At 42.7% G+C, this 21756-nt stretch overlaps 1 protein-coding gene across 1 annotated transcript in view; it reads left to right on the top strand.

Annotated features, from left to right (window-relative positions):
- The window catches only part of abca2 (ATP-binding cassette, sub-family A (ABC1), member 2), a 553235-nt gene that overhangs the window by 523592 nt on the left and 7887 nt on the right, over window positions 1-21756 (top strand). Inside the window, exons 46-48 of the mRNA XM_072240523.1 lie at window positions 1814-1916; window positions 4843-4980; window positions 11542-11748. Coding sequence (XP_072096624.1) covers window positions 1814-1916; window positions 4843-4980; window positions 11542-11748 — 448 coding nt within the window. The remainder of the gene's footprint in view (window positions 1-1813; window positions 1917-4842; window positions 4981-11541; window positions 11749-21756) is intronic.

Raw genomic sequence — 21756 nt, 5'->3', positions numbered from 1 at the left:
ATAGAATAGATAGAATAGAATAGTACAGCATAGTACAGGCCCTTCGGCCCACAGTGTTGTGCTGATCCTTAAACCCTACCTCCCATATAACCTCCCACCTTAAATTCCTCCATATACCTGTCTAGTAGTCTCTTAAGTTTCACTAGTGTATCTGCCTCCACCACTGACTCAGGCAGTGCATTCCATGCACCAACCACTCTCTGAGTAAAAAAAACCTTCCTCTAATATCCCCCTTGAACTTCCCGCCCCTTATCTTAAAGCCATATCCTCTTGTATTGAGCAGTGGTGCCCTGGGGAAGAGGCGCTGGCTGTCCACTCTATCTATTCTCTTCTATACCTCTATCATGTCTCCTCTCATCCTCCTTCTCTCCAAAGAGTAAAGTCCTAGCTCCCTTAATCTCTGATTATAATGCATACTTTCTAAACCAGGCTGCAAATCTCCTCTGTGTCCTTTCCAATGCTTCCACATCCTTGCTATAGTGAGGCGACCAGAACAGCACACAGTACTCCAAGTGTGGCCTAACCAGAGTTTTATAGAGCTGCATCATTACCTCGTGACTCTTAAACTCTATCCCTCAACTTACGAAAGCTAACACCCCATAAGCTTTCTTAACTACCCTATCTACTTGTGAGGCAACTTTCAGGGACCTGTGGACATGTACCCCCAGATCCCTCTGCTCCTCCACACTACCAAGTATCCTGCCATTTACTTTGTACTCTGCCTTGGAGTTTGTCCTTCCAAAGTGTACCACCTCACACTTCTCCAGGTTGAACCCAATCTGCCACTTCTCAGCCCACTTCTGCATCCTATCAATGTCTGTCTGCAGTCTTCGACAACTTTTGGCATAGTTGCTGCTGTGAAAGAAGAAGGCAATGCAAAAATTTAATATCCAACGAAGGGTAGAAAGGATGAGAAGATTAAGTGTGTTCATGCTGGGTTAAGTGGATTGAATGATAGGTTAGTAATGTTGACTAAGGGGGCTTCAAATATGTGTGATTTTGGATTTTAAATTCATCTTCTAATGGTAGATATAGGTGAGGAGTTGATCCTTTATAATTTGGTGAATAGAAGATATAATGAAGGTCATTGTGATAGTGGTAGAGAAACATTCAGAAAGGGTGGATGACTCCGGAGGTTAGAGCATGATGGGTATTGGGTGTTGGGTGGGCATTTTGTCAGGATTGTGGTAATTTTGAATAAAAGATTTTCTAAGTGTAGCCAAGCAATGATGGAATATATACAGGGTAGCCAAAGGAGGGAAATCAAAGAATGGGAAATAACCCTCATGAAAGTGAGCAATTTGGGGTGAATGAAAGACATGTGGGAGATAGGAGTCAAGTTGCAGAGTGACTTGGAACCAGACATCAGGAGGGTAGAGGACTTAGGGAGTTCACATGCAAGGTAATGTGAACAAAGAATGGAAGCAGCAGAGGGAGCTGTGGGGAGGATGAGAGGCGTCATATTATAACTTGCCACGCTGTGACACTGGTTGTAACTGTGTTCTCTTTAATTACATCTAATTTCAAAAATACCTATATCATTACATCTTTTCTGAATAGTTTTCAAAGTATATTCACTTGCAAATCTAGGCATTATGCAAGATTCAAGTAGTATTGCTCAAAATACTGCAGATTAATGTCAATCTGTTGTATAAGCCTTAAACAGACATCCCGGTTTTAAGGCCAATGCTACAGGTTCTCTCTCTTTTTCCACAGTTTTTGACAGATGATATTGGAAGTTCAAAGGGATGTATATCTGCTGGGCCATTTTCAACAAGTGATGTGTTTTTATTTGCATTTTTTTGTTTCCTAGGTTCGGTGATGGTTACATGATAACTGTCCGCACAAAGTCCAGTCTATACGTAAAAGAAGTTGTCCGTTTTTTCAACAGAAATTTCCCTGAAGCAGTTTTAAAGGTATGACCGAAGCTGAGGTCTGTGACCTGCTTACATGCTGTAGCCTTCATGCCTAAATCCTCGTGACTGAACCAAAGAGCAGGGAACACTGAAGTCATCGCTTTAAGTTGTTTTAGCTCTACAGGAGCCATGAGAGCCTAGATGTGCTTCCCATCCTTTTGCATCTGCTCTTGGTCTGTCACACCCAGGAGAAAATAGCCTTTCCATCTCCTGATTCCTTTCACAATGATAGGATGTCAGAGGAAATCCCTGATGTTGATGACTCTGTAGTGAATAAGGATGTAAGACTACTACTCAGTTTTCATGCTTTTGGAGGCCAAAAATTGGGGTTGCATTGACCCCTTGGCAGTAACTTGAAATGCAAATATTTTCTGGCATCCCAACAACTTTGTCTTTAAATTTATCTAAGCAACAATTGATATTATTCCCTTTGAACAAGCATTCTCTTTGAATAGCACCATGGGCTATTTACTTTCATTTGAAATATTTGGTATGTTAATACCTCAGAGTACTTCCAAGTGTGCAGGACGTGCTATGTCACTTAGGGCCAGTGCTCAGTTTAAAGAGGGAAATCTGAAACAATTATTACCAAGCGAGGATGAAGTGTTTGGTGGGAGCAGGAACAGACAACGCGCAGGTGTCCAACCTGGTGAGACGAAGGAGGGTCCAGGCCCGGAGTCACCCCATAGTGCCCAGAACCTCCAAGTGTTGCAAACTAATCCCTCTAGCATGAAGTTTAACAGGAGGCTGATCAAATGGCCTGCAGCTAACATGACCTCACTGTGGAAGCAGTTTGATGAAGGTGTTAACCAAATTCTGGAGGCAACGGTGAAGGGAGGGGTTGATAGGAAGCTGCAAGCCATGACAACAATTATTGTCAGTATATGGAGAGCGAGGTGCCTCCCAGTGGAGGTTGGTTGTAGGGGATTCGCAGCCTGTTCCTTAGTTAGAGCCTTCAGCATTTTGGGCATTGAGGGAGAGAGGAAGAGGAGAGCCATCCGCAGTACCACCGATACGTCAGAGAGGGCCTCAAGATGGCTGTGGCTCAAAGGAGGAGAGCCATGGATTCATGAGTAGCTAGCCATCTGGACACAAGCTGGGGTCTGATCAGTCCCGGCTGGGTCACCTGAAGGAGGTTGTATGATGTTGAAAGACCCGAAACACCCGATGATTCCAGAAACATCACTGAAAATGTGTCCAGAAGCATCAGTAGATGTATGTACACAGCATGAACAAGCATCCAATAATGTTGCATTCCTAAATGTCTTGTTTACAGAATAGGGTTATTTTGCTACTGGAGAGAGAGGGGCTGGGTTGGGTGAGGAAGCCCCTTAATTATTATAGACCTTCATGCTTTGTGGCTAATGAAGTGCTTTTGTTGATAACAATGAGTCTGATGGGTGCATAGAGAGATCTTGCTAACAACAAGATGGTAATGACCAGGGAATCTGTTTTAATGATGTTTATTGAGGGATAAGCATTGGCCATGATGTTGGTGATCTTATGCTCTTCACAATAGTACCGTAAGCCTTTTACCTTCATCTTATAAGAGAGACAGGACCCCTGTTTCATCTATTTAGCATTAGAATGTAGAATACAAACACAATTATTATTGGAATATTGAGTGGGAACTTGGCATGTGTGTTCAAAGTAAATTTATTATTAAAGTACATATATGTCACCATATACAACCCTGAGATTCATTTTCTTGAGGGCATATACAGTAGATCCGAGAATCACAATAGAATCCATGAAAGACCCATACCCAATAGGGCGGACAAACAACCAATGTGCAAAAGACAACAAACAGGGGAAATACAAAATAGTATAAAATAATAAATAAACAATAAATATCAAGAACATGAGATGAAGATTCATTGAAAGTGAGTCCGCAGGTGGTGGGCACCGTTCAAAGACAGCGCAATTGAAGTTCAATGAAGTTATCCCCTCTGGTTCAAGAGCTTGATGGTTGAGGGATATTAACTGTTTCTGAACCTCGTAGTGTGAATTCTGAGGTTCTTGTACTTTCTTCCTGATGTGACTGTGAGAAGAGGGCATGACCTAAATGGTGCATATCCCTGATAATGGATGCTGCTTTCCTGCGACAGCACTCTGTGTAGATGTACTCAATGGTGGAGAGGCCTTTACCCATGATGGGCTGGGCTGTATCTACTACTTTGTGTATGATTTTCCATTCAGGGCCATTGGTTCTTCCACACCAGGCTGTGATGCAACCAGTCAATATATGCACTACCACACATCTATAGAAGTTTGTCAAAGTGTTACATGTCATGCTGAATCTTCATAAACCTCCAAAGAAAGAAGAGGTGTTGCTGTGCGTTCTTTGTAATTGCACTTACGTGCTGGGCCCAGGACAGGTCCTCTGAAATGATAACATGGAGGAATTTAAAGTTGCTGACCTTCTCCACCTTTGGTCCCTGATGAAGACTGGCTTATGAACTTTCGGCTTGAAGCCCTGAAGTCAATAATCAGCTCTTTGATTGTGCTGACACTGAGTGCAATGTTGTTGTTTTGGCACCACTCAGCCAGATTTTCACTTTCTCTCCTATATGCTGATTCTTCACTGCCTTTGATTTGGGCTACGACAGTGGTGTTGTCAGCAAATAAGTCATTGAAGCAATGTTTAGCCACACAGTCACTAGTGTAGAGTGAGTTGAGCAGGGGACTAAGCACACAGCCCTGTGCTGATGGAGATTGTGGAGAATGAAACAAAATATTTGCAATAATTTTGGTTGAATGGCTGTGCGGAAATGCTTTGTTTGTGATTATTATTATTATTATTTTGTGGATGGACCAACTGGCCTAATTCTGCTCCTTTTCCCAATTATTCCAGTGCTACAGTCAGGACACCATTTTATAAGCTTAGTGTAACATTGCAAGTCTGACATATGCGTGTTTTATTTAGGAGAGGCACCATACCAAAGTGCAATACCAGCTGAAGTCAGAAAACATCTCACTGGCCCATGTTTTCAGTAAGATGGAGCAAGTCGTCGATGTGCTGGGAATTGAAGATTATTCTGTCAGTCAAACCACGCTAGACAATGTAAGTGAATCCTTAAACACAAAAAGAAAGGTATTGTTGACTTGGGGGTCTCCAAAAGAATTTCACCCATAACCAATAACATATTTAAAATACTTGGGAATGTCTGAGTAATATTTAGCATTCACGAAATATTACCGCAAACCTACATCCACCATAGGTCATTGGTGACGTGTGCTTTGTGCAGTGGCAGATTGCATTCCATTGAAATTTCCCATTCAGATTATTCCCATCTTTAACCAGAAATTTTAAGATGTTCTACAGTAATATGCATGTAATGTTCACTCATTTTAAAATATGGGTATTTTAAAGTAATGCTTTAGTCAAAAGATGAAGGGTCTTGGCCAAAATGTTGACTACTCATTTTCCTCCGGCATTTGTGTCTGTTGACTCATATAGTCGTCTACTGCCAGGCCTTCATCCTTTTTAGTTACGTCCTCAGAAACCCAATCAAATTAGTGAGACAAGATTTCCTCCACACAAGACCATGCTGACTATCCCAGGTAAACCACTACTTTTCCAAATGTACATAAATCCTATCCCTTAATTTTATTATCATTAACTTAAAATTCACTAACCTGTAGTTACCTGGCTTATCCAGTTTCCCTTCTTAAATAAACCAACATCATTAGCTATTTTCCACTTTTCTGGTGCCTCGTTAGTGGCTAACAAAGGTGCAAGTATTTCCATCATGGTCCCATCTTTGTACTCCCTTGTTGCCCACAGGGATATGGAATAGATCTCACTTGGCTCTGGGTATTTATTAACTCACATGAATCCCTCGATATCCAACATTTCCACCTTCATGCTTCATATTATTAGCATAACCTCCCTGAACATACTACCATGTTCTTCTCTTTGGGAACTACAGATGAAAAGTATTCATTTAGGACCTTGCCCACAATCTGCTAGCTCCACACAAGAAGAGTCCACTGTTTTTTGTTTACCCCGTCATTCCTGATACAGAATTACTTTAACTTACCAACCAAGGATATTCAATGGCCAATTTTATCCTTATTTATTCCTTAAGATCTCTCCTGCATCTTCTTATTCCTCAAGGACACACACAATTCCAGTTTCCCCTGCCTGCTAGTTTTCTTGCTTCCTGGTCAAATTTTCACGGTCCTTTGTCATCCAAGGTTCCCTGATCTTGCCATCTTTATCTTTCATCCTTACTGGTACATGCTGTCCCTGAATTCTTACTAGCATCTGCTCCATATCAGCTTGCACTTGGACCTCTTTTATTCTATTGAAATTAGCTTTACCCCAATTCCAACTCTGAACTTGAACACAAATTTTATCTCCTTTTCATAACTATCTTGAGGCAAATAACCTTCTCCTTAATGTCAATAAGACAAAGGAGATGGTTGTCGACTTCAGGAGAACTTGCACCACTCACACCCCTATTTACGTTGGCAGCACAGCGTTGGAAACTGAGTAATTTCAGACTCCTGGGAGTACACATCTCACACAACCTGGCATGGTCCCAGAACATATTCTACCCAGTTAGGAAAGCTCACCAGTGCCTCTAATTTCTGTGGAGACTGGACTATGCACATCAATACTCTCAATCTTCTACAAATGCACAGCTGAGAGGACCCTAACATCCTGCATCTCCGTGAGGTACGGAAATCGCACTACAGCAGACAGGAGGACTCTGGGTACTTAGAACTGCCTAACACATTATTGGCACCAAGTCTAGCTGTCAACAAGAACATATATACAGAAAGATGCCAATAAAAGGCTTGCAATATCATGAAGGATCCCATTCCCATCAGGAAAGAGGCTACACAGTATCCACGCCAGGACCACAGTTACTAACCCCAAGATCAAACAAGAGAAAAATCTACAGATGCTGGAAAACGCAGCAACACACAAGATGCTGGAAAACCCAGCAACACACAAAATGCTGGAGGGATTCAGCAGGCCAAGCAGCATCTAGGAAGGGTTTTGCCCGAAGCATCTACTATACTATTTTCCTAGATGCTGCCTGGCCTGCTGAGCTCCTCCAGCTTTTTGTGTGTGTCGCACTAACCCCAAGATGCTAGGCTGATCAACACCTCTACCCATTAACCCACCCCACCACCACTGCATACACATCACCTAGTGTCGATGTACATAATAGTTACTTGTACATCGTGTTTTATAAGATTGTTTTTATATTTATGTTTATTGTGTTCTTGTTTTTTAAAATTTGGTTCTTTAGCCTTATTGATTTCTAATGCTGTATCAGATCAGAAGTAACAATCATTTCCTCCTCCTTTACACGCATGCACTGAAGAATGACAATTAACAATCTTGAATCTTGAAATTTCAAGAATTATAGTCACTGTTCCCCATGGCCAAGTACTGCCCTGTCCCCAGTAGGGCACTCTACATTTTATCTCAAAGACTTTCTTGGACGTACTTAACAAATTCCACCCCATCTAAGCCCGTTGCACTATGGCAAACCCAGTCAATATTGGGAAAGATAGCACTGCTCACTTTCATAATGAGCTTTCTGCAACTTGCTTACCTATCTGATCTTTTCATTCCCATTGACTGTTGGGCTGCCTGTCATATAACTGCAGCAATATGATCAGTGCCATCTTATTCCAAAGTAGCTCCTTTACCCATTGGATATTGACTGTAAAGCTGTTTGGTTCTTGCTGATCAATAGTGTGAACCACTCCCCCCTACCCCGCCTTTCCATTTCTCTGTATCACGATTGAAACATCTGTACATCTTGTCCTGCCCTTCTCTCAACATTTTGCTATAATATAAATTGTATCATAATTGGAAGTGCTGATCCATTTTCAAGTCTTACTGGACTTGCCTGTGAGGCTTTATATTAAATTAATGAGAGCCCCCCCCCCCCCGGTTCTCTCGCACTCCCTAACTACCATCTGTCTGCCCCGTCTACTGGATTTCCCTCATTTATCCTGTACATTTGAGTCAATCGCCCCACCTGCTGCACAGATATGGCATTTCTCACCGTCCTCTCAACTTAATTTAAACTTTCTTGAGTAATATGAGTACAGCTCCCTGTAAGTATGTAGGTCACCTTCCAGTTTGGATGTGTGCCAATCCTTCTTGCACAGGTTACACCTGCCCCAGAAGTGACCTCAATGATCCAAGTACCTCAGGCCCTTCCTCCTGCACCAGCTTTTCAATCACACGTTCATCCTGCATGTCCTCCTATTTCTAACCTCATTGGCACGGGCACCGAGGGAAATTCTGAGATCATGACCTTACAGTTCCTGCTTTTTATCTTCTCAAGCTCATTTTGTCTCATCTCTCAACTGATTTTTGCCTCATCCCTCTTTCTACCTGTGTCACTAATACCAATGTATACAATAACCTCTCCCATCAGAATGTTCTGTACCCAGTCCAAGACATCTTTGAGCTTGGCACCAAAGAAGTAACCAACCATAGGAGTGCCTGACTGTTCCCCTCACTGCTCAACACCCCACCTCGACCTTTCCCTCCCCTGTTGTGTATCAGAGCCAGCCACAATGCCATGAACTTGAAGCTGCTGCTGCTTTATTTCCCAACAAACATGGTGCACCTGTCTGAGATGGCATTGGCTACAGGGGACTCTTGCACACCCTGTCTGCAGTTTGCTGCCTGTCCTGGTGGTCACATTCCTCCTTTCTTTCTACGCCTGTGACTAACTATTGTTTCCAAATATTCCATAGTGAGTTCAACCACATTGAAGATGGCCAAAGCATAAGAAAAACAACCTCAAATACTACCATTTATTTCTATCTGAGCATTTGGGCCTAGGTTCACTCTAAGATCAGTTACACAGAAGTAGCTTAGAACTGTGTATCTGCCAACGACCCAATTCCCAGATTTCTGGCTCTTTCACTTAAGATCTATTAAGCTCCGCTGATCTTAATCATCAGCAGTTTCTTTAACTGCTAAGACCATTAGGTTTGGTGAGAGAGCTCCAAACCATTTCTTCGCCATCCAGTCGCCAACCATGGCCACTCCCCTTCAGCTCCACTTAAGCTCTCTTTCTCAGAAAACCCTGCCTCTTTTACCAAGCTGTTTCACAAATCCCTGATGTCCAAATTTGTTTGTGAAGTGGGAAGTTTAATTGTTATAAACATTCTATTAGTCATTGAGCATGGAGTTATTAGCTATACAGCATAGAAACAGGCCCTGTGACTCAACAAGAGCATGCCAACCATCAAACACCATTTTCCCCAGGGGTTCACAACCTTTTTTATGCCATGGACCAATACCATCAAGCAAAGGGTCAGTGTGCTGTAGGTTGAGAACCCCTGATTTACACTAAATCTACCCCAATCCTATTTCATTCTCATATTCCCGTCAAATCTTCTTGACAAGAGACAACTTACAGTGACCAATCTGTATGTCTTTGGAATGTGGGAGTAAACTCTACGTGAGCACAAGGAAAATATACAAACTCTGCACAGACGGTACAAGAGATTAGGATTGAACCTGGGTCACTGGTACCATCCGATCTACTGGCTGAGGCAGTGTACTGTTTTATTATTGACCTCGAACTCTGCCACCAATTCCTTAAAATTGTCTCCAGTCTAAATCCTGCAACTCCCTAACCAGTGGCACCATGGTCTTCGTTGTAATCACACTACCACAGTTGCTGAAGTATTTTTTTCTGAATCTGGTCCATGACCAATCTGAGTAAGATGCCAATCTACTGAACTCTTGCACTTTTACCACTGATATCACATGTATTTAGAACCAACACAGACACGTCACTAGTGTTAGTCAACTTTAGATGACATTGCCAACTCCCCAATCTGCTTTGCCTTTTCTAAATGCTGTAATAAATCTCCTGTGAAAACCTTACAGATGGGTTCTAATAAATCATGAGCAACTTTGTCTTAGGTTTGCACACAGACAGGCCATTCAGCCAGACTCTTCCATGCTGTGCCCAGTGTGCCCATCCAAGATAGTCCCATTTGGTTTTGTTGGCCCATATCCCTCTAAACCTTGAGCAACGAACAATCTGCTGAAGGAAGTCAAGTGTTCAAGCAGCATCTGTGGGAAGAAGGGACTTGTTGACATTTTCAGCCATTTCAACCCAAAGCATCGACAGTTCCTTTTCTCCCACGCTGCTACCTGACCTGCTGAGTTCCTCCAGTAATTGTTTATTGCTCCAGTTGTCAGTATCTTCAGTCCCTTGTGTGTCTCCTGAATTTTTCCTATCCGTGTACCTGTCCAAGTGAATATAAATGTTGGTAATTTACCTGCCTCAACCACTTCCTCTGGCACTTCAGTACATACAAGTACCAGCCTCTTTGTAATGAATTTTATTTATTTATTGTGATGCAGTGCGGAATAGGCTCTTCCGGTCCTTCGAGCCTCGTCGCCCAGCAATCCCCGATTTAACCCTAGTCTAATTACAGGACAATTTACAATGACCAATTCATCTACTGACTGGTAGGTCCTTGGACTGTGAGAGGAAGCTGGAGCATTATGCGGAAACCCACGAGGTCACAGGGAGAACTTATGAAATCCTTAACAGACAATAGCAGGAATTGAACCCAGGTCGCCTGTACTGTAAAAGCTTTGTGCCAACCACTGCATTACTGTGCTGCCTCACCCACCTCCCGCAGGCTCTTATAAATATTTGCCCTCTCACCTTAAACTTATAATCACTAGTTTTTGTTTCCCTTTCCCCAGGTAAAAGACTATGTGCATTCATCCTATCCATACCTTTGATGATTTTATACACATTTATAGGGTGTATATTGCAAACTTGTCCAATGGTCAAGGAAGTTTCTTAAGGGAGGCTTGTATCCTATTGACTGAAACTTGGTTCAAATACTGCAGAATTCAGAGATTAGAGAGTTTCCTCATGCAATTTTACACACTCTGCTTATCAAATATCTTGTGTTTCTCATAATTTCTTGCCCCCACTTATTTAGCCATGTGACATCTTCTCTCTCAAACATGCCCATCACTTCTCCATTGACTTTCTCTCATCCTCCTACGTTTACAGTAGGCAATTAACCTACCAACCCATGGGATGAAACCGGAGCAGTGGGAGGAAGTGTGCTTACCTCACACCGAAGTGTACCCTTCACAAGGTCCGAATCGAACCTTGGTCTCTGGAGCTGTGCTGTGGCACCAAGAGAGAATTCCCTGAAACCTTTGACCAAAAGTGTACATAACAAAAATGTTCATATGATCAAAGTGCTTGCCATAGGTTTGAAGTTATCCATAAGAGTACCACAGCACAGAAACAGGCCATTTGGTCCATCCAGTTCTTGCTGACCCAGTCTTCTGCCTAGCCCCACCTACCTGTACCCAGACCATATCCCTTCAATCCCCTCATCCAGGTACTTGTCCAGACTTCTCTTAAATGTTACAATTGAACTGGCATCTACCGCTTCCACTGGCAACTCGTTCCATGCTCACATTACCCTCCGAGTGAAGAAGTTTCCCTTCAGACTCCCCTTGAACTAGAAATCTTATTGTAGTCCCCAGAAACTCTCCTGTAAACTTCTCCAGCAGTCTTCTCCAAGATGCACCTCTAGAATTGTGTGATGTCGTTGAGAGGTCCTCCTTCCATTCTGGTCGTTGCAGGTGTTTGTAAACTTTGCAAAGAAGCAGAGCGACAACCTGGAGCAGCAGGAAACTGTCAGCACTGGGAGCGTGCACTCACCGATCAAGCGCATTCTCAGTCTCCTGAGGCCAAGGGGCACCCCAACAGAACTACAGGCTCTGACCGTGGATGAGCCTGAGGAGCTAGAGAGCGACGACGAAGGGCTAATCAGCTTCGAGGAGGAGCGTGTAAGTAGTACAAGAGATTATAATTGAGGGGTTCTTGTAATATTAAGCCTATAACATTGGCTCCAGTATCTATTGTAAGGTGATGGCAGAGAGCCCTCCACAGCAGACCAAGGCTGTGAGCACACGAACCTAGCATTGCAAATTCCCACACCCTCAAAATGTACTGCCATGTCTCTGAGAATCTGCCAGCCATAGGGACAATTGGAGTTAGGGATTCAGGTAGCTGGGCATTGTTCTCTGCATAGTGTAAGAGCACAATCAACTTGTGCTGTGGGGACTGAAATTAGGAATAGGATACTTGCAGTGTGCTTATACAGAGAAGGGAGCAGGGAATGGGACCAGCAACATATAAGAGGGATGGTGTTGAGGTTGGGTGGGGGGAAGGTGGTATGAGAGATTAAGTAATGTAGGAGAGGGAGTGACGTTGTTCAGGAGTAAGCACTTTGTTACTTGGGCAGATTTCCCAGTTAGCAGCAGTGCAGGTTAGAGCCACATTATGCCAATGGCAGAAACCTTCAAAAGGACCAGAACACAGGAAATGTGTCAATGCAAATAAATTCAAGGATACTGACTCCATTTCCATTGATGCAATTTCATCTCAATGAGTATCAGTGCAGTGGGCAGCCTGAGGGCTGATTGTTGCGAAATCAGTTTGTTATAAATTTCTCAAGAATATAGTAGTAGTTTGAAGCAGGTGAGAGCACATTACGAGCCATAGTTAGCTGATCTCAGTCCTGGTGGCACCTGAACTAAAGCACGTGTCTTTCAAAGGACTGTGATTACCAGGGTTGACCTGATGTGGCCAAGGCATATGTCTCTCACCAGCCTAACCACACTCTCCTTCTGCAGTAACCTCACTTCTGGTTCCCTCCTGGAATATGGCTGTTTCCTCTTTACAATGAGATAAAACACCTGCATTGAGCATTTTGGAGATTACAAAATAAACCAAAAGTGGTTAGTACTGAATTCTTCTAGATATAATGAAAAAGATTTAAACAAAAAAGCTCTTCTTAGGTTTCATGCCAGGTACAGGTATCGATTTTAACTGATGTTTCGTTGACAAACTCTGCCATCTTCATCAGGGTTGATACTTTGCCACGTCTAGTCCAGAAGCATACTGTATGTACCCCCCTGGTCCGTCCCTCTTGATTGGTTAGTCCTCAACCAGTCAGGTTTCCGCTGTCCCACCTTGTTTACAATCAAATTCCAGTCCTTGGAGCGAGACCTTCATCTTTGTTAAAATTCTTATTCTCGAATTTTATTTCAGTAGCTTCCTTCACCAGGCAGTCTCAAAGCCATTGGCAAGGCTCTGGAGTTTTGTGCCTTCGAAGTGAATCCTATGGCCAACGAGAATGCAATGTTCTGCTACTGCCATTTTCTCTTGGTAACCTAAACGGATACACCTCCTGTGCTCCTTGATGCAGGCTTCCACCGTGTGCTCTGTCTGGTTTTAAAAGGGCTGACTGAAAAAAATCAGGAAGCCTAACAATGAGGAGGAACCTGTTGCTACCAACTGTCTTCCATGTATTTCCTCAGCTTCTGGAAGGAGTGCCGGGATCCTGAAGAAATATCGAATACCACCCACAAACCCATAAAGGAGCTCAAATCCCAGCTCATCCAGGTCAAAGGTGACCTGGAACTCAGGATGGCTGGCATTTACATGTTCCACCATTGGCCAGATAGGGCACATGGTGAGAATCTGCATCAAAGAGCACAGGAGGTGTATCCATTTGGGTCACCCAAGGAAATTGGTGGTAGCAGAACATTGCATTTGCAATGGCCATAGGACTGACTTCAGCACTAAACAACTGTGCCGTGCCAGTGGCTTTTGAGACTGCCTGGTGAAGGAAGACTTTGAAATAAAACTCGAGAATAAGAATTTTAACAAGATAAAAGTTTTGTTCTAAGAAAGAACTGGAATTTGGTTGTAAACAAGGTGGGACAGCAGAAACCTGATTGGTTAATCCTCAACCAATCAGGAAGGGCGGACGACAGGGCACTGGAGTAGACATGTGTAGGTACCATCCCTGATAAAGATGGCAGAGTTTGTCTTCAAAGCTTCGGTTAAAATCGATACCAGTACCCAGCTGGCCAAGCCTAAGAAGAGTTTATTCATCATATATGCCAGGAAAGCACTAGATTCTTTACCTAAAAGATTGAGTGTTGAATAATGCTTAAAAATATGATGTTGTAGTTTTGATTGACGCCAATAATAAGAGATACAGAATTAAGGCAGTGGATGGAATTAAGGACACCTTAGTCCCAATTTAATTGGATGACAACTAATGGACAGAATAGCTTTACTGTGCAGTACACACCTCTATTGTTCCCAGTTCCTCTCACCTGCAATACTGTCCATTAAGAAATTAATTGATAGTATTCACAGCAGGAAGAACAAGGGGAAGCAGCTTCCACTGACAGGAAAATCAGCAAGTAAAGGATACGGATTCACGTTATTGGCATCAAAGCCAGAGGATCAGTTTGGAATGCACACAAAATGCTGAAAGAACTCAGCAGGCCAGGCAGCATCTATGGAAAAGAGTACAGTTGACGCCTTGGCCCGGAACGTCGACTGTTCTCTTTTTCATAGATGCTGCCTGGCCTATTGAGTTGGTCCAGCATTTTGTGTGTGTTGCTTAGATTTCCAGCATCTGCAGATTTTCTCTTGTTTGGGATCAGATTGGAAAAAGCTTTTAGGTAGTAAGTTGCTGGATATTGGCTTCAATAAGCAATGTCACAGGTTCAATCATATTATTAGCAAGGGAATGAAAGTGGCCAAAACTGATCCAGAATCAAAATGAAACAATTGCCGCCAGCCTGAGACCACCCCCCCCCAGAGTTGTTGTACTTGCTTAACACGCCCACAGCTCCAAAGAATCAAATTCCCTATTCCAATCCTGCATTAGCAATTAGCAAACATACAGTTAAGCTTTATTAAGCATTATCTCAGTGGTCAGCAAAGATATGACCTCCGCAGTCCCATGCTACATACTGCCACGAAATAAGCATGAGTATGTCATTTATTCCCTTTGGTTTTACCATGGCCCCACTAATGTGGCTAGTTACCATAATGCACTTAATTAACGCACAGTGCAGAATGCATAGTTCCTGCAGGAACTAAATGAATACTTGAAAGAGAGAAAATTGCAGTACTTTGGAGAAAGAGCTCTTTGGAGTGGGACTGCTCTGCCAAACTTTGACCTAGAGTGAATTAGCAGAGGAACTGAATACCCTCCATTGTTGTAGGGTACTGTGATTTGATTTACTCCTTTCCTCTCTTTGCACTCCCTTCTCTCCTGTAATCTTCCATCCATTGTCCACCTAACTCTTAGCCTGTCTATTCCTACCTGAGTCCCAAGTTGCTTGCTAATGGGCAGGTTTGCATCGTTTGTGTGATTTCTTTATTCATATATGGAAAGAATGCTGCACCTCTTTAAACCAACTCAGTGAAGGGTGCAATATTGCCTCATAGGGACCTCTAGCATTTAGACCCTCAAAGGAAAGATAGTGCCTTGAAGGAAAACCTTGCAGGTGTTGATTCTTGCTGATGAAAATCACAACTTTTGGATATGTTGTGGAAGCAGCCGAAGCAAGTAATTGCAGTAGATGATACACACTGCTGCCACTGTACCAGCGGTAGAGGGAACAAATGCCTTGGGTGGTGGGGATGGACTGCCAACCAAGCTCTGGATAATAACAAGCTTCTTGAGGATGGTTGAAGCAGCACCAATCTAACAGAGTACATGCTTCGCTTTCTGAATGCGCGCCTTGTGGATGCTGAGCAGATTTAGGGTAACAGGAAGTAAATTATTAGATGCAGGATACACAACTCCTGACCTAATCTTGCATCTGCAGTATTTCGTGGTTGTTCAATCATGTCTGGTCAGTGGTGATGAGGTAGAGATCGATATGATGATCATATTATTGAATGTCAAGAGTGAGTGGCTAGCCTGTTACTTATTGGAGGTAGTCATTGTCTGGTACTTGTGGCATTTGTATCACTTATTGGTCCATGCTTGAATGTGTTGCCTATGAGTATATAGATGTGAATTAATTCATTGTCTGAGGAGATGCAAGTGTGTTCACCACTGAAGGAACACCTTCACTTCTGCCCTTGTCTGGAAGGAAGCCCATTGATAGACCAGCTGAAGGAATCTTGGCCTAGAACACTGTCCTTAGTGATATCCAGGGCATGAGGTGATTGGCCAACTACGACCCTGTCCATCTTCCTTTGTGTGAGCTGTAATTCCAGCCAGCTCACTTCTGGATTTCTAGCTCCTTCGTCTCTGTGTGGAGCAAGATGAAAGAGAGCTGGAGCCAAATGGGAGCAAGACTATCGGGGGATAGTGGAATTGAGACAAGACAATCAGCTCCAGTGCATCTGGAGAGGATCAATAAGAATCAAAGAACAATTCATCTCTGCCTTGAGAGTACTGATCCACTAACACAAAGATTCCCAACCTGGGGTCCACAGACCCCTTGGTTAATGGTATTGATCCATGGCATAAAAAAAGGGTTGGGAACCCCTGCACCAACACATGCCTCATACAGTGATTCTCATCACGTGTGGGAGTTAGGATTGAACCCATGTCTTTGGTGCCGTGAGGCCACTGCATTCAAAGGTGTGTTAACATGTCACGTTTCCTTAAGTTTACTTCCAGCTACTCACCAGTAGATTCCCAGAGAAAAAGGCATGTCTACCCAACCCGCACATGACAGGCGATGTAGGTGGTCCTTATCAAGCAGTCCTTGTACAGAGGCTCCCTGGGTTATGGAGGACCTGGCTTACAGTAATCAGACTTTACACAAAGTCTACCATGCATTTTTGAAGGTAGTAACGATAATAAAATTGTTACCTTTTATTCAGTAGTGACTGAATACTTTGTATTTTCCATTAGTTTCATTTTATAGGTGGTGCCAGAGTGATTATTCAACGAAATGAAAGAAGATTAACGAATGTATGTGGAATGATACAATTATGAGTCACTATTGAAAACCGTCTGACAGAGAAACCGGCTTTATGACAATGCAACTCTTGTATAACATGGGGAGTGCCTGTATATGGCATTTAACAACTGTTGAAGGAATTTGTGTGTTAAACCTGTACCCTGAATCTAGCTTTCACATGGGGTCCAGTCAACCCCTTTGTTATAGAAACATAGAAACATAGAAAATAGGTGCAGGAGTAGGCCATTCGGCCCTTCGAGCCTGCATCGCCATCTATTATGATCATGGCTGATCATCCAACTCAGAACCCCGCCCCAGCCTTCCCTCCATACCCCCTGACCCCTGTAGCCACAAGGGCCATATCTAACTCCCTCTTAAATATAGCCAATGAACTGGCCTCAACTGTTTCCTGTGGCAGAGAATTCCACGGATTCACCACTCTCTGTGTGAAGAAGTTTTTCCTAATCTCAGTCCTAAAGGGCTTCCCCTCTATCCTCAAACTGTGGCCCCTCGTTCTGGACTTCCCCAACATCAGGAACAATCTTCCTGCATCTAGCCTGTCCAATCCCTTTAGGATCTTATACTTTTCAATCAGATCCCCCCTCAATCTTCTAAATTCCAACGAGTACAAGCCCAGTTCATCCAGTCTTTCTTCATATGAAAGTCCTGCCATCCCAGGAATCAATCTGGTGAACCTTCTTTGTACTCCCTCTATGGCAAGGATGTCTTTCCTCAGATTAGGGCTTATATCAGAAGATCTCACAAAGAAAATCTTTCATACAGCATGGTCAGTCGGTTTATTCAGGCCCTCTTACAGCATACATTGGGATAATATTTTGAGTGAGAGCTGAAAGATACTCCATTGATCAGAACAATAGCCTTCCAGCAATCTATTGTATCTGCATTACAATAGTTACGTGCGAGTTTTAAAATTTCAAAGTTCAAAGTACGCTTACTGTATTATCAAAGTATGTATACCATATACAACCTTGAGATTCATCTTCTCGCAAGCAGCCATAAAAAGAACACAATAGAATCCACAAAAAAAAGACAGCCAGTAAAGACGGTCAACCATCTAGAACAAATTATGCAAGCATTAAAAAAGTAAAGAAATAATCTTCTTCTCTCTCTTCGGTTGTTCATGGAAATCGGATGATGACGTCCTTTCCTTTAACGGTGAGATCTTTGATGACTATACAATCCTATCCTGGACCCACAAGCTCTATTGCAGGTGGGACATGTATATGTGGTAGTGGTGGCAACCATGGCTGCATTTCTCCTGGCTCTCTTCTGCTTGTTCTTTCCACCTCCAGAATACGAACCCTGACCCTACACAGCTGTCACCAAGTGGTACAGTCAGCAGCAACATCCTCCAGGTCCTCGGGGCTGATCTTGCACTTCCTTAAGGCATTCTTCATCTGATCCTTTTAGCGCTTCTTCGGCCCTCCAGCTGAGCGTCGACCATGATGTAGCTGGCCGTATAACACTCTGCAGGGTAGCTGACATGGAGGCATCCTTATCATGTGTCCCAGCCACTGCAGCTGACGCTGGGTGATCATGGCCTTAATACTTTTGCAGTTGGTCTTTGCAAGTATTTCAGTGTGAGGCACCCGCTCACGCCAGGTAATTCCCAGGATGCGCTGGAGGCAGTTTATGTGGAAGCGCTCCAAGGACTTGATGTGACGGCTGTAGGTTAACCAGGCTTCACGACTATAAAGGAGGGTGGTGACACAGACAGCTTGGTATATGGCGACCTTTGTGGAGGGTCGAAGGCTCCTGTTCTGAAAGACTCTACGCTGAAGTCTCCCAAAGGCAGCTGATGCCTGTTTAATGCGGCTCTGGATGTCGTTGTCAATGCCGCTATCCTCAGAGAGAATGCTCCCCAGATATTTGAAAGATGGCACTACTGACAAATTATGCAAGCAATAAAAAAAATAAAGAAATAATACAGAGAACATGAACCCCAGAGTTCCTGAAAGTGAGTCCACAGTCACAGAGTCAGTTCAGCACTGAGGCAAGTGCAACTGGGCAGGACTCCTGCAACTCACACTCAATCATCAAAAATGGACCCATTTTTCTTTGCTGGACAGCTATCTCCCGCATTCCCTATGTAACGGAGTGCTCTATTTTATGGTCTTGTACTTCTGACATGATCCTGCTTATCTCACCATCCATTGTCCTGCATTTGATCCAGTGCTCTAAACACCCTTCTGCTATTATTGGTTTTTATTGGTTTCTTCTGTTACATACTTCATGGATATCTTGTGACTGTCTTATCAGGATGATGTAATGGTCTTGCCGAGGTCACATGATGTAATTTTCCTGCCAGTGAGGTCACATGATGACCTGTTCTCAACAGGTATATAAAAGAGACTCCTGATGTGACGCAGTTAGTTTTTCAGTCTAGTTTTGTGTTGGTTACTCTGTATTGCTGCATTACCAAAATACAGAAATTCGCTGAGTTGAGCAAAGCTGATATCGTTTGGCGGTTTTGGAGAGGATCGACCTTTATTGAATCTTCGTTCAAGTAAAAGTGACCTGCAACTGAGATATCACCTGCTAAAATAGGAAGGATAGTGCAGTGTCTATTCTCCAGCGGAAAGGGTCAGTTCCTTTAAACTGTTTTATTTCCGTGGTTGTGAATCCTGCGGACAAGGCAGGTTCCGGTTGGGATCAGCAGTAACAACACGTCTTCGAGGAATTCTGGAATTCTTTACTTCAGGAAAGTCTCTCCTAATAGACTGTATAAATCTCTTGGACTTCCGAGTTTACCATTCTAAGACCTGTGTTAGAATTTACCACTTTAAGAACTGTTTTCACATTTACCCTTTTAAGAACTGATCCAGAGTTGCTGTATAGCAGTTAACATCCGGTTAAATTAGTCGTTTGAATATTGTTCGCTATTGTTGATCAGAGTTTAATAAATGTTTGTTTGTTTTTTATAAAACCTGACTCAATTTTATATTCATTGTTGCCAGTCACATGATACTTCCAAGTGACCTTTAAACCTCTTTCACTGATGGACTATATTGTGTATGTGGCCTGGTTACACAACAATGCTATTAATAAAAACGCTGGAGATGGGAGCTAAGTTTCATGGTTCTTTACTGGCAGAATCCGAACTTGGCACACACGTACAGATCAATATGTGCCTAATAGTGCATTCAACGACGTGTCCCTACAAGATAAAGTAGTCCCTTATTATACTGTAGGCCAACAGTACACTCGTCCCCTTTTATTTTAGTAGTGTATTAACTGTTTTTTTTTACTGGGTCACTATGCTAAACAAATATGTCTACCCTTAACGTACAAATGCCTACCATTTGTTTACTTAGTATCTTAATAATATCAAATCATAAAAAAGTAACATAATAATATCAAATTGCAACTAGCCTTTTTTTTAACTTTTGGTCTAAGACCCATTTATAACTCAAGTCTCTGGGGGAGTCTTCTCTACCTCTCCAGGTAATGTCTGTCAATAAACTTGCTTGTTTTAATACAGATTTCCATATAAAAGTCATGAAAAGTTGACCTCTGAGCATAGAGGGTTAAGAAGTGCACCTCCAACTTGCTAAAAGTTCTAGGCAGCAGATCACCTCCGTATAATGAAGACTCGTTTGTGCAGCTGTCCTAGATGTATACGCATCTGTGTGTGTGCTATCGCTTGTTTTCCTTACTCGTATCTCATTTGTTCCAACTGAGCTAATTACACAGCCAATCTTCGTATTCTCCTTAGATTCCAAATAGATAACCTGACCTTTATGATACCATCTCTTATCATAATATAACTTTCCACCTTCTATTCGTACTTCATATCTTTGTGCTGGTGATTCAGCAGGAGTGCTGGGAAGATGCTCAGGAGAAGATGGAGATGCTGTCACTTTTTGTGGAATACATCATTTTGGGAGTTAAAGATATACATGATAAATTGGAGAACAAGTTTGCATTCTACGCTGGTCAACTTGCAAAGAGTTTGAACAGTAACTCTGATGTGAGATCCCAAGGGCCCTTTCAGGCTGTGGTTCAGGTCCTCAGGGACTGTAAAAATAGTACAGGTAGTCTGTTCTTCAGGCATGATTTGAAAGAATGTACAATTTGCTTAGGAGAACTCAACAATTCCATCCTCCTTCCATGTGATCAATTTTACTATTTAAGATGTATAAAGCAGTGGCCTGAATTAGGACAACGACTCTGCCCACTGTGCGATACTTCTCTAGATGTTGATTATGTACCAGCGGTAACAGAAGAGATAAGTGAAGCTGTAGCAAAATTAATCATATTTCGCAAGAGGTGTGATACATTTTTCGTAGCTTCAGTTTCCATGCTCTGCTTCAAAGATGATTTGTCACCAACAAAGAAGTGGTTGGTGATCTGCTGTCTCTGCTAGTTATCAAAAAGTCGGGGCAATTCAATGACTCACAGAAAGATCAATACTTTACCAGTAATCATTCACTTTACCAGTAATCTTTCATCGTTCACGATGAAGCAGTTGATCGAAATCCTGTTGTTTGTTCCATTGTTCGTAAGCTGCTGTTAAAGTACAGTTTTGCTGATATTAAAGATTACCTGCAGTGCTATCTGTCTGGCTCAAGAGGGAGAATTCCTTCAGGTGCACATTCAGCACAAGTGTGAAAATACAACAATAGAAACCTTACAGTTTGTTGCCAGAACTTGCCTCCGTTTTGATGCTGTTTCCCAACTTCTTTGTGAAAAACAAGACACATTGGCCGAGGATTCAAAATATGTACGTGCAAAAGAAACTTTCCTGCAAAGGATTAAGTGTATGATTCTCAATGGAGGAAATGATTAGTTTGAGATTTACCCCGTGTGAAACTTGTTCTGTTTGAATGGAGATGCTGGTCTTTTCAGGGATTTAAGCTTATTGGGAGTTCGCAGATCTTCTATTATCTGTTCATCTGTTAACAAGTAATTTAAATGCGCAGGTGCAGGTTTTCATCTTTTGTCTGTAATTGGAGCAGAGTCATTAGGTCTCTCCCTAGTTTCCTAGTCATTATTGGCTTTACCTCCATAGAATCTCCTGTGAGTTCCATTGTTAGCCTC

The sequence above is a fragment of the Mobula birostris genome, chromosome 22 (genome assembly GCF_030028105.1).
Source record: "Mobula birostris isolate sMobBir1 chromosome 22, sMobBir1.hap1, whole genome shotgun sequence".
NCBI lineage: Eukaryota > Metazoa > Chordata > Chondrichthyes > Myliobatiformes > Myliobatidae > Mobula > Mobula birostris.
This window is presented reverse-complemented; position numbering and strand designations above follow the sequence as displayed.